This window comes from Notechis scutatus, chromosome Z, assembly GCF_049901735.1.
Source record: "Notechis scutatus isolate UNSWTSFEM ecotype Mainland chromosome Z, rNotScu1.2, whole genome shotgun sequence".
NCBI lineage: Eukaryota > Metazoa > Chordata > Lepidosauria > Squamata > Elapidae > Notechis > Notechis scutatus.
In genome coordinates, this window is record NC_142025.1 from 78,031,784 (window position 1) to 78,045,514 (window position 13,731).

At 37.8% G+C, this 13,731-nt stretch overlaps 1 protein-coding gene across 3 annotated transcripts in view; it reads right to left on the bottom strand.

Annotated features, from left to right (window-relative positions):
* GRB10 (growth factor receptor bound protein 10) overlaps nucleotides 1-13,731 on the bottom strand; it is a 118,285-nt gene that overhangs the window by 20,140 nt on the left and 84,414 nt on the right. For all 3 annotated transcript variants that reach the window (XM_026678349.2, XM_087946464.1, XM_087946463.1), the window contains 2 exons: nucleotides 3,309-3,424; nucleotides 2,082-2,156 (listed from right to left, as the gene is read on the bottom strand). In XM_026678349.2, the coding sequence (XP_026534134.1) occupies nucleotides 2,082-2,156; nucleotides 3,309-3,424 (191 nt within the window). The remainder of the gene's footprint in view (nucleotides 1-2,081; nucleotides 2,157-3,308; nucleotides 3,425-13,731) is intronic.

Consider the following 13,731-nt stretch of genomic DNA (forward strand, 5'->3'; position numbering starts at 1 on the left):
GTTGAATTCTACAATTACAAAGAAATAGGTACATGCAAGAGCTATTACTTACTAATTGGTTATTGTACGAGTGCAAATATTCATGCTGAAATGTTTTTAAAAATTATGCCACTTAACATGACTACCAGATACTTCAACAGAGAAGAGGTTTTTCAATTTATTTCCCCAGCAAAATACTATCATATAATAAATAATTCTAAAATCTACTGATAATAAAATCACCATATTATAATCAGAAGCTACTTGGGTTGTAAGTATAGGGGCATAATACCATTCCAGAGATGGCCAATGACATAACTCCCTAGAATGGAAACAATAGTAGCAAGTTGTTATTCTATAATGAGCAAATCTATATAATCTATGTTAATCCCATTTCTTCCTCATTTTCTTTTTTTAAAGCAACAAACATGTTGACAAGGCATGTACTGTTCATACATCATTAGCTTCCCCAGCCTTATGTCTACAAGTATTACTAACATTTAATCTCCAAAATATCTAGTACACAAATAAAACTGTCTAGAAATTCTGAGAGTTCTATACCTTGGCAGAACCAGACTTGAAAAAGCTAAACTTTGCTAGGGTTCACAAAAAAACCATGTATATGAGACTTTGAACAGTCTCATATTAACATTTCCACAGGGTTACTGAGAACCAGTTTGATGTAGTGATCAGGCATCTGACTAGAATCTGAAATATCGTGAGTTCTAATCCCACTTTGGGCACCCACAGTGGGTGACCTTGGACCAGTTACTTTTCTCAAATGGCAAATCACTTCCAACAGACCTGGAAAAAAACCCTCCACCTCCGAAAACTGGACACCATTGAGCGCACATGTGCGCATGCACACATACACGTGAGCCACTTTTAAGACATGAGGCTAGAAATTGGGAAACTGTGAGTTCTAATCCTGCCTTAGGCACCAAATAAGCTGGTAACCTTGTGCCACTTACTCTCTCTCACAGCCTTGGAAGGGAGGCAATAGCAAACCACTTCTGAAACTAGAACTAAAAGTGGATGCCAGGAGGCACCAAAAATACAGAGGACAGAATATTAAACATATATAATATAGCAAATATTTAATTATTTTGTAAATTGTTTAAAAAAGTACATATACATTCATATATACATACATACCCATTTTATTTATATTTTTACCAATTTTTCCCCAAGGAAAACATTATTTTACATAATTTATATAATTTCTTCTTATAGAACTCCTTCTTTTAGAATTCATTCTGGGAATGAATTAAAGATATGATAATTGTATCTTTTTAACTGAAATTTTATTAGCTGACATGTAGTTTATTCTTCTTTGCAAAGTCTTAGACTTAGAGAAAAGAGTAACATCTCACAATTAAAAGTAGCTTTCAACAACATTTTCCTTTTACTCTTTTTTCCAATGGATATGTCCTGCTTTAACAACTTTACTTTGAATGAGATGGCACTGTTTCTGAAGAAGAAGCTTCATTGCCAGGAAAAGGTTTCACCCTGATTTATTGGTGTACCAAATTGCCTTCATTTCTAGCCAACCATTAATCCTGCACATATTACTTCATAGCTAGATTAATGCAATTTGTTTTATGCAAGGCTACTCTTGAAGACAATTTAGAATTTATAGCTGGTACAAAAAAATGCAGATACATAATACTAACTAGTTGACACCTATATAGTGTCATATGTTCCTAACTGGGTACATGAAAAGAGTCTCCTTGAAAAGTACAATTAAAATGAAACCTTCAGTAGTCAGCCATACTGCAGTTAACACTGGAAATACTACCAGTGGCAAATTCTTCCACTGGTACAGTCAAATTAAAGTGTTTTTCTTTGTATCTTCTATAAGAAAAATAATATTTGGCCACAAATTGTACATTGAAAAGCCACAAAGTATTTTAAATCAAAATTCAGAAAGGTATTTCAAAGCTTGTGCTATAATAATTTAAACTCAACACTATGCTAGTTCAGTGCTTGCCTATAGTCTTAATATACTCCTTTTATCCAATCTATTCTGTCATGTACTTATTAATGTATTTGTTATCTCCTTTGCTCACTTGGAAGACAAGTGCATTCCCTTAAAGGCTTACCTGTAAAAGTTGTGATTGTGGAATAGAACCATTTGATTGCTGACACCAAGCAATCATCTGTTCTGGAAAAAAATTCTGGAGCGGAGAGAAACAGAAATATCTGTTGGCAATAATTTGCTGTTAACATACATTTAGCACATAATTCTAGATATTAACTTTTTCTGAGTTATTTTTATTGTTTGATATATACTTTGCCATTGTGTTCTAATAAGCACTCGAAACAGCTAATACAGATGTATCTTTTCAATCATAGTAACATGGTCTATTTGTACATATCTTTCTTTTTACTTTTATTTTTAATTGTATCAAGTCACATATTTATTTTGGGGATAATAATAAATATGTTAAACCTTCCTGGTTGCCGCCTTAGCTTTAGATCCTCCAACTACATCTTTTCCATCAAACACATTTGAAAAACTATTTATTGATATAGAGTGCAATACATATCTTTCTAAAAATAAGCTGTCTAGTTGAAACTAAACTGAACAAGCCATATCTTGGGTATCACGAAAATGGTTTTGAAACGCATCACCAGAGCAATAACATAGGTTGAGTCATGATGTACACATTTAATACGAGAGAATCTACAACAGACACTGTAATCATATGCAAATGGGATGATTTAGATACAGATTAAGTCAATTTGCTTTCCACTTTTGAAGTACAGTAATAAGTTACTGGGTAATTTTTAAGGATGAGATACTATTTCTTTTCATTTTATTAAGGGAAATTTTATTGCATCTTTTAACAGACACTTCATTCACTGTGAATCATATATTCTTAGATGTCTGGTGCAACTATTTAAATTTCTTGCATAGCTGTCTCATACAGTATATTCTAATTGCTAAGGTTCTTTAAATGTTCCTAGCCATTATTAACTAAACTCAAATAGAAACTTCCAGATGTACAATCTAAGAGTATACAGCTCTATAAAATAGTAATGATCTCTTCTCCAAATGGATACTTGTTGGTAAGACTGGCTTATAGTTAATATATCAACTGAAGGCAAAGGGTTTCTGCAAAAAATGGGAAGTAATTATCTTTCCATACAGTAAAAAAGAATTGTTATATTGTTGTCTACTGCGAATTATTCCAATAGTAAGATTATTTCATATTAGTGCCATGATATTTATAAGAGTTGATACTGCATAGTTTACAAAAGGAAAGCAAATCTTTTTTTAGGTTAACAAATTGCGACTACATAAAGGGAAATTATAGAATGCTTACCACAGGATTCTTAAAGAATTCATATTTTGCATAGTTCTTCCTGAATAAAAATTTACTTTCATTTCCCATGGTAGACTCAACTTGAACAATCGATTCATGATCTTCCAGACATCTCTCTATAGACAGAAGATAAAACAGATATTTTTCATTATCTTCTACAGATTCCTTTCCAGATATACCATATTTTTTGGTGTATAAGATGCACTTCCCCCGCCCCCGAAAAAAAGTGGGTGAAAGTCTGTGCATCTTATAGGGCTAATGTTGCTGAAGCCCCACTCACCCACCGTCACTCAGATTTCGAACTCTGTTTCCCAGCAATTTACCTCCTACAAACAGCCTGGTCAGTTTCAGCACTGCCTAATTTAGCACGAGCAGCTGATTGGTGGTTGGATCGGCCTACCAGAATACGATCAGTTGTTCCAGGCTGCAGGGATCACCATCACTATTGCCGCCTCCACACACCCCATTTTCAGCCTCCACGTGCCCTGTTTTCGGTCTCCACACTCCTCATTTTCAGCCTATTCCAGGCGGTGGGGCTAGGCGGTGCCAGCAATCCCCACCACCTGGAATGGGCTAAAAACAGGATGTGTGGAGGCTGAAAATGGGGTGCGTGGAGGCGGCGATAGGCAATGGTGATCCCTGCAGTCTGGAACAGCTGGTTGTTGATATGCACAGAGGCAGATACAACCGCCAATCAGCTGCTAGTGTTAAATCAGGCTGTGCTGAAGCTGACCAGGCTGTTTGCTGTTTGGTGCAAGAAGGCAAATTGCTGGGAGGCAGAGGCAGATTTTTTTTCTTGTTTTCCTTCCTAAAAGCCTTATAGTTCAGAGCGTCTTATAGTCTGAAAAATACAGCAATATATATTCCATATATATTGGAATATATAAATACATAGAATATAGGATAACAGGGTTAGAAAGGGCCTTGGAGGTCTTCTAATCTAACCTCCTACTGAAACAAAGACCCTTTCCTATTCTGGACAAATGGTTATCCAATCTCTTTTTCTAAGCCTCCAATGATGAAGCATCCAGAACTTCTAGAGGTAAACCATCCCACTGATTAATTGTTCTCATTGTCAATAAATTTATCCTTAGTTCTAGGTTGGATCACTTGTTAATGATCTTCCACCTGTTACTTCTTGTCCTACCCTCAGGTGCTTTGGAGAATAGATCCCTTTTCTCTGTGACAGCTTCCAAATATTAGAAGACTATCAAGTTACCCCAGTCCTTCTCTTTGTTAGACCAGACATACCTCCATACTACAACCATTCATTGTATGGTTTATCCTCTAAACCAGGAGTGTCAAACTCATGTTGTCACAGCAGTATCACGTGACATATCGGGATTTTTTTCCCCTTTGCTAAACTGGACATGGGAGTGGCCAGTGTGTGATACATCCAGCCTACAGCAACCCTACTCTAGACCCTTATCAGCTTTGTTGCTGTTCTCTGTACTCTTTCTAGAATCTCAGCAATTTTTCATATTGTGTTGACCAGAACTGGACATAGTATTCCAAGTGTGATTTCACCAGTACAGTATAAAGTGGCATTAATACTTCATATGATCTTGACACTATCCCTCTGTCGATGCAGCTAAGAACTGCATTGGTTTTTTGACAGCTGCAGCACACTGCTGGCTCATATTTAAGGATAAGTCCCCGCTAGGACACCTAGTTTCTCAGTCATTTCTGCTGAGTCCTGTACCACCTATTCTATACTACTGCATTTGGTTTTTCTTGCCTTAATCTAACAACTTTTCTAAGAACCAGATTTATTTTTGTTGGATAGGGCCCAGAGTACCAGTCTACCAAGACCCTTTTGTATCTTGAGTCTATCTCCCTATCTATCTATCTATCTATCTATCTATCTATCTATCTATCTATCTATCTATCTATCTATCTATCTATCTATCCATCCATCTATCTATCTATGCCTGCCTGTCTGCCTATCTGTCTGTCTGTGTGTCTATCTATCTATCTATCTATCTATCTATCTATCTATCTATCTATCTATCTATCTATCTATCTATCTATCTATCTATCTATCTATCTATCTATCTATCCATCATTAGCAACTCTCCCAGCTTCGTGTTGCCAGGAAATCTGATATATTTTCCACCCATCCCCTTTCTTCCATTCACATCTTTTATGAAGATGTCAAAGAGTACTAGGCCTAAGACAGAGCCCTGGGGTACCATGTTGCATTCTTCCCTTCATTTAGAGGTGGTTCCATTGAAGAATTACATCTTGAGTACAGTTACTTTACTTTCTTGTCATTGCACTTCGTACAACGAAATTAAATACCATCTTCAGTGTACAATTTATGACTATGAAAATAAACATAAACACACATCCCCCATACTCCACCCATTGAATTGAAAATCCCTGATATTGCATTAATATTGCACTATACAGTAGAATTCAACAGAGTTACTGCCCTGGGATAGAAGCTGTTTTTCAGCCTATTTGTCATTGCTTTTATTATCCTGTACCATCTGCCAGATGGTAGTAGTTCAAAAAAAAGGGTGCCCAGGATGAGCTGGATCTTTGAGAATGTTTTGAACTTTCTTAAGGCAGCAGGAGTTATAAAGCGATTCCAAAGAGGGGAGAGGGCAACCAATGATCTTCTGGGCAATGATGTTAAACCACTGGAGTGCTATCCTATCTGCTACTGTGCAACTGGCAAACCATACAGAGGTACAGTAAGTTAAGATACTCTCTATGGTGCAGCGGTAGAAGGTCAACAGCAGTTTTTCATTCAGTTGTTTTCTGAGAAGTCTCAGGTAGCATAATCTCTGCTGGGCCCTTTTGACCAGTGCTGCAGTGTGAGCACCCAGGTCAGATCTTCTTTTATGGTAACACCCAGAAACTTAAAACTGGCCATTTGCTCCACTCAGTTTCCATTGATAAGCAAGGCTGGATGTCTGAACTCTTGATCAGCAAGTTGAATCCATCTGTGGTAATGCTATCTATCCCATATTGTGGTCTACTTTGTTAAACATCTTATTGGAGTCTAAGTAAATTATGCCTACAGCATTTCCCTGATCCACTGCTTTAGTCACTTTGTCAAAGAGGGCAATAAGTTTGTTATTTATTTATTTATTTATTTGATTTGCCAATTGTTTACAAGATAATAAGTATAAATGTATACATAGTTGTGAATACATGAAATGGTTACATATAAGAAAAATAAAAGAATAAGAGAAACAATAGGACAGGGACGGTAGGCACGTTGGTGCGCTTATGCACGCCCCCTTGCGCTTATGCACGCCCCCTGATCACATTCCCTGATCCACTGCTTTAGTCACTTTGTCAAAGAGGGCAATAAGTTTGTTTGGCATGGTCTGTTTTTAACAAACCCATGTTACTTCAAGTAATCAATTTGATTATTTCTAGCTGAAAAGCTACTGCTTGGCTATCTTTTCCAGGATTTTCCCAGATATTGATATCAGACTGATTGTATTTTCCTGGAACTATTTAAAAAAAAAGTACATTCTCAATTGCTTTGAGCCGTTGCAAAGCAGTTTCTTGTTTTTAACAGTATTTCTAATTCTAATTTAGTGGTCTTTATGTGCCTTCTTTCTTTTAAAATTTTAAAAAGATTTAGAAATTTTTTAAAAAGAAATTGAAGAAAAAAAAGTCTCTCAGCTCATAGTTATAGTAAAAGGATATATACAAATAGTAAGTTCTCGATTGTTTTGAGAAGTGCCAAAGCAGAATCTAGTTTTAATAGTATTTTTTAATATTGTCTAATTTAGATTTGGATCGCTTCTTTTTAAAAAGATTTTAAAAACCTGAAAGATTTAGATTTTTTTTAAAAAATAAATTTTTAAATATTTTTTTAGTCTTTGGATTCTTGTCTTTTAAAGGTTTAATAATTCTAAAAATTAAAGAACTTATTTTAAAAAAATGAAATGTAATTTAAAATTTATTTATTTATAAAATTGGGTTTATGAAGGGTTTTATTTTTAACAATATTTGAATTCCTTCCATCCTTTGGAAATTGATCTTTTGCTCTCTCTTGAGACTAATATGTAATAATACTTTTAAAAAAATTAATCCTCTGCTCCCTCTTGTGGCTAGTCTTAAAATAAAACAACCTGTAAGCCACAAAAGAAAAAAATGCAAAGAAAAAAGTTACTGTAAGAGCGTAAAAAAATAATAAATTGTCCTTCTATTCTCCTTCCTGCATTGCCAACCTCCTTTTCAATTTCTTCTCTCAATTGTTTCACTAATTTATTTTAGCTTTCGCATTGTGGGTTTATATTATGGTGCTTTTTACCGTACCAATGTGGTTGCTGCCATTTTCAGCCATAGCGTTTCACATCCCACTGCCATCCTTGATGCCATTCCTTCTTCTTCCTTTGCTTTTTTAACTTTAATTCTACTTTTCCTCCTCTTTCTTCACCTTCTTCTCTACTCTAAAGGGCTTTGTTGCATCCACTGGCACAGTGGTGGGTTTCAAAGTAGTTTACCATCGGTTCAGTGGGTGTGGCTTTGCGCACACGCACACACTTTACGCTTCAAAAGCAGGGAATAAAGGTCAGTATGGGAGTCCAGGCAGGCGAGCCCAACAGCAGCTCGTAAGAGAGAACTGGTCTTTGCTGATCTTCGGGGCTACCAGTAGCCAGAACTGGGCCGACTGGTAGAATAGCACCACTGCACTGGCACTGCTGCTACCGGTCAGCTGCTGCCACTGTTGGCTGTTGTTGCCAATACTATTACTGGTTGAGCCTGCTGCCACTGTTGCCAACTGTGGCCACTGATTGTGCCCAACACTGATACTACTGATTGCACTTACTGCCATCTTTGCACCCATCTTCCTTTTCCTTTCCTTCTCCCCTCTTCCTTCTTTTTTTTCTCTTTCTTTTACTTCTTTAATTTTTTTAAAGTTTACTTCTACTTATTCTCCTTCTCCTCTTCTGAAGAACTGTACTATGCCACTGCTTTCTTCCACTGTGCAACATTTTTCCAGCTCCACTTCTTTTCCTTCCTTCTCCCTCATTTACTTTTTAAATTTTACTTAACTTTGCTTGAACTTTAACTCTATTCCTTCTCCACCTCTTTCTCCCATGGTGGGCTGCTGTTTTTATCTGCTGTGATGGAGTGCTGGTTCCATTACCACCATCTTCACTCATATGATAGAACACTCATATAACATATTCCAAGTATGTGTGTGTATCATTCAAGTCCTGATTACTGCCTAGACTAGGCCCTGCAGTTTTCTTGACTTCAAAAATGGTTTGCCATTACCTTCTTCATAGGGCTCAGAAAACATGACTGGCCCAAGATCACCTAGTTGGCTTTGTGCCTAAGTTGGGACCAGAACTCATGGTCTCCTAGTTTCCAGCCAAGTGTCTTAATACTGCACCAAACTGACTTTATATTCCAAAACTTACAAGCTCAAGTTGAATTGTAGAGTCCTTGGAGCTAGAAGCACTAGAAGACAGTGAGGTTTGCTCTAAGTTTATACAGGCAGTCTCGATTTACAACCATTCATTTAGTGACCATTCAAAGTTACAATGGCATTAAAAAGCGACTTATCACCTTTTGTGACCTTCTAACAAGCAACACACTTTCACACTTACATTTTTCACACTTACAACCAGCAGCAACCCATGGTCACATGATCAAAACTCAAATGCTTGGCAATTGGCTCATATTTATGATAGCTGCAGTGTTCCAAGGTCAAGTGATCACCTTTTGCAACCTTCTAACAAGCAAGATCAATGGGGAAACCAGATTCACTTAACAACCATGTTATTAACTTAGCAACTGCCACAAGAGATGGGATAAAACTCACTTACCAAATGACTCATTTAGCAATAGAAAATTTGGGTTCAATTGTGGTGATAAGTCAAGGACTACTAAATACATTAATTTGCCCAATCAGTGTGGTTGGCTAAAGACAATTACAGTGATCCCTGAGTTACAACAGTTCACTTAGCGACCATTCAAAGTTACAATGTAACTCCTCCCCAAGTACCTAAGACATGGTCCCAAGGTTACAAATGTTGCAGCACCACGGCAGTTGTTCACGTTTACAAACGACCGCAACATTCACCTTGCCTATTCCCTCCCTTCCACCCAGCCCATCAGGTCTCCACAGGCAGGCCAGTGGAGACTCACTTGCCTTTCGAAGATCTAGCAAGCTCCACCCTCTGTTTCTTTGCCTGCTGCGGCCAACGATTAAGAGCAGAGTGAGGGTAGGACCAGTGTGCCCTCCTCAGCTTCTCTGACTCAGTGAGGTTGCCTACCTCTTCTGGAGTGGCTGGCAGCCTCGGTGAGTCTCCTCCAAAGGCTTCCAATCTCGGCACAGAAAAGCATTTGCATGCTGATGGGAGATTTTGGGCAGCGAAATCGTATTGCTTCAGGCCTCTCATTGGCGTGCAAACGATTTTCACATGCAGATTGGAAGCTTCTGAGTTTGATCTTGCGGGACTTCAGCCACCCATTCTCTGCAACAGCAGTGATAGGCTGGAGAGGAGACAGCTTGCTAGATCTTCTAAAGATGAATCTCCACAGGCCTGCCTATGGAGATCCAATGTGGCAGGATGTGGAGGGGAAGCAATTATGGAGAGCATGGGGTATCTCAGTGGGTCAGGGAAGGCCTTAAGTAGTCTTAAGCAGGTGACCCCTTCCATCACTAATTCCCCCCCATGACCTTCCCCACCTGGAGATACCTCATATATACTTAACGACCCGCACATTCAATTAGTGAATGCGTGGGCGAAAGAAGGGAGTAATCGCAGTCAAGTTATGTGATTCACTCCTATGAATCCTCAGGTTACAAATGTAATTGGCACGCTCCATTACATTTGTAACTTGAAGACTACCTGTATATTGTCAGTGAGATATATATATATAATAATCAGCAGCATATAATTATCCAGCAATATTGAGATGTCTGAGGAATAGTGGTAAATAAAAAACTAAGACTAGGGTTTAATGAATTCTATTTAACATTCCTACGTTTATTTAAACTAGTATTATGCCTTACCAGGTATCTAAGCAACATGTATAGAAGAGCAAACTAAATGCAAATAGGTTAAAAAACAGTCATGTCAAAAAGTTTACAATAAACACATACCATTAATGTACAAATGGCTGCCACTAGCAGAAATCACCACATCCTCTGAACCTGGATGAATAGGGTATTTTTCTCCATTATACCAAAATTGGTATAATGTTGTTTGTTAATAATTCCTTTTTATTTCAGGTCCTTTCCCACAATCAATTCCCAGTAAGAAAAAAAAGAAAAGTGGAGGCATGGTTAGATGTATCTTACTGAGACAAAGGTCATGTATACCAAACTTGCCCTTCCCTTTCTCTCTCAACATTCAGTCAAGCCAAGATCCTTGCTTTTTTCCTTCTCTTCTTTCCTCCCTCTTTGAACTAATTCCTCCAGAGTAATCATGTTTCAGTGCATGCATAAATTAAAAGAGCTCCTCTTTGTTCATTCCATGGACCATAATCTTTGGAACAGAAATCCTTTAGAAACAAGAAAAAATAAAAATAAACAAAAAAAAAAAAAAGTAAAGAGTTACTTCCAAACTGTGTTTCTAATGCTTCAGGTTGCATGGATGATGGAAATGTGAGAGTAGACACTAAAATATTGCAGGCTATGTTACCCTACTAGTTGAAGCTAACACTTCCTATAAGTTTAGCTTCATTGATATTAGAAGGTAGATTTCAAAGTGGATATAAACAAGCTTTTTACAACAAGCTCTCCCACTAGGATTTCCCCCCACTTATTATTTTTGGATTATGAGCAAAAAGACTCACACTTAAGCAACGTCTATTTGACACAGACTGACACTTGGATGCTGGTAATACAACTCAAGTTTCTATGGCAGACAGCATAAGATACATTAGCTATCTATTTTATACAACTTAACATTTCTCTCGCACCAGCAATGTATCTTCCAAGTAATCAACCAATGGAATAGCTTGTCTCCAGAAGTTGTGTGTGCTCCATCACTGGAGGCTTTCAGAAAGAGATTAGACGACTATTTGTCTGAAACAATACCAGGTCTCCTGCTTGAGCAGTGAGTTGGACTAGAAGATCTCCAGGATCTCTTCCAACACTATTATGCTATGGTCTATGTTCAAAATTAGCAGAGAACATTGAATATCATAATTATGTGACTGCAGCTTACTATGTGGCTTACATATTTTAAAAAATATTCAAAAAATAGACTCAAAACTTCTATTATACTAACCTATGTTAATCCATTTGTGTCTAAACACCAAAACAAAAAAAACATTGCAATGTATCTCTGAAATTAAAGTTGTTGGGTAATCTTGAGTAAGGTGATGATAATGATGATAATTAATGATGATAATTGGGAACAGCAACTGTTGTATGGTCATAAAATATAATATCATGAGACTACACTGACTTACAATGGCCATGTTATTTGAATCTTGCACAGTTGCAACATCCTATGGTCATATGATCCCCATTTGTAACCTGCAAGTTTTCCCATTGACTTTGCTTTTCAGAAGCTGGCAGTGAAGGTTGTAAATGACAACCAATGACAGTGGGATTTTGCGAATGATGTAATTAAAAACAGGTTTCGAAACTCCTAAATGGCAGACATGTCACTGCAGAGAAGATTCAACAACTACAACTGTGGGTCTGTCCACTAAAGAGAGAAGACGGCAAGGAAGTAACAGGCAACAGAGAGAAAGCAGAACTGCTTAATTCATTCTTTGCCTCTGTCTTCACGCAAAAAGAAACTATAGCTCAACCCACCAAAAACATAACTGTAAAAGACAGACCAGAAATAAAAGTTAAAATAAGCAAAAAAAAAAATAGTAAGAGAACACCTGTCTGATCTTGATGAAAACAAATCACCGGGGCCTGATGGATTACATCCCAGAGTTTTAAAGGAGCTGGCAGAGGTCATCTCAGTACCACTGCACCATATCTTTCAAAAATCCTGGAGCACCGGGGAACTACCAGAGGACTGGAAAAGAGCTGATGTATAGCCTAATATCAATACCCAGGAAGATACTAGAAAAGATAATAAAAAACAGATCTGCCAACATCTAGAAACAAGTAAAGTAAGAACTAGCAGTCGGCACAGGTTTGTTAAAAACAGATCATGCCAAACCAATCTTATTTCATTCTTCAACATAGTGACTAAATTAGTAGACCAGTGAAATACTGTGGACATAATATATTTAGATTTCAGCAAGGCGTTCGACAAAGTAGACCATAACCTACTTCTTGGCAAGTTAGAAAAATGTGGAATAGATAGCACCATCACTAGAGGGACTCACAACTGGCTGACAAACAGTACTCAATGAGTAGTCCTTAATGGGTCTAAGTCTACATGGAGGGAAGTAAGGAGTGAGGTGCCACAAGGTTCTGTCTTAGGCCCAGTACTCTTCAATATCTTCATTAATGACTTAGATGAGTGAATAGAAGGGGAACTTACCAAATTTGCCGATGATACTAAGCTGGCAGGAATAGCTAACACCCAAGAAGATAGGCTCAAGATCCAGATGGATCTTGACAGACTACAACACTGGGTCATATCTAACAAAATGAAATTCAATGTAGAGAAAAGTAAAGTCCTACACTTAGGCAAGAAAAACCAAAAGTACACATATAGACTGGGTGAAACCAGGCTCAATAGCAGTAACTGTGACAGGGATCTTGGAGTCTTAGTGGACAACCAGCTAAATATGAGCCAGCAGTGTGCAGCAGCAGCCAAAAAAGCTAATGCAATCCTAAGTTGCATTAACAGAGGGATACAATTGAGATCAAGTGAGGTACTAACACCACTCTATAAAGCCTTAGTAAGACCACACCTAGAGTACTGCATCCAGTTTTGGTCACCACATTATAAAAAAAGATGTTGAGACTCTAGAAAAAGTACAGAGAAGAGCAACCAGGATGATTAGGGGACTGGAGACTAAAACATATGAAGAACGGTTACAAGAACTGGGCCTGGCTAGTCTACTGAAGAGAAGAACCAGGGGAGACATGATAGCAGTCTTCCAATATCTGAAGGGCTGCCACAGAGAGGAAGGGGTCATGCAGAGAGAAAGGTTTATGCACCCGAAGGCCAGACTATTTATGTACCCGAAGGCCAGACAAGAAATAATGGATGGAAACTGAACAAGGAGAGATTTAACCTGGAAATAAGGAGAAACTTTCTGACAGTGAGAACAATCAACCAATGGAACAGCTTGTGGGAGTGTCATCACTTGAGACTTTCAAGAGGAGATTGGACAGCTATTTGTCAGAAATGGTGTAGAGCAGGGGTCTTCAAACTTGACAACTTTAAGACTTGTGGACTTCAACTCCCAGAATTCCTCCTCCAGTCATGTTTGCTCAGGAATTCTGGGAGTTGAAGTCCACAAGTCTTAACCTTGCCAAGTTTGAAGACCCTTAGTGTAGAGTCTCACGCTT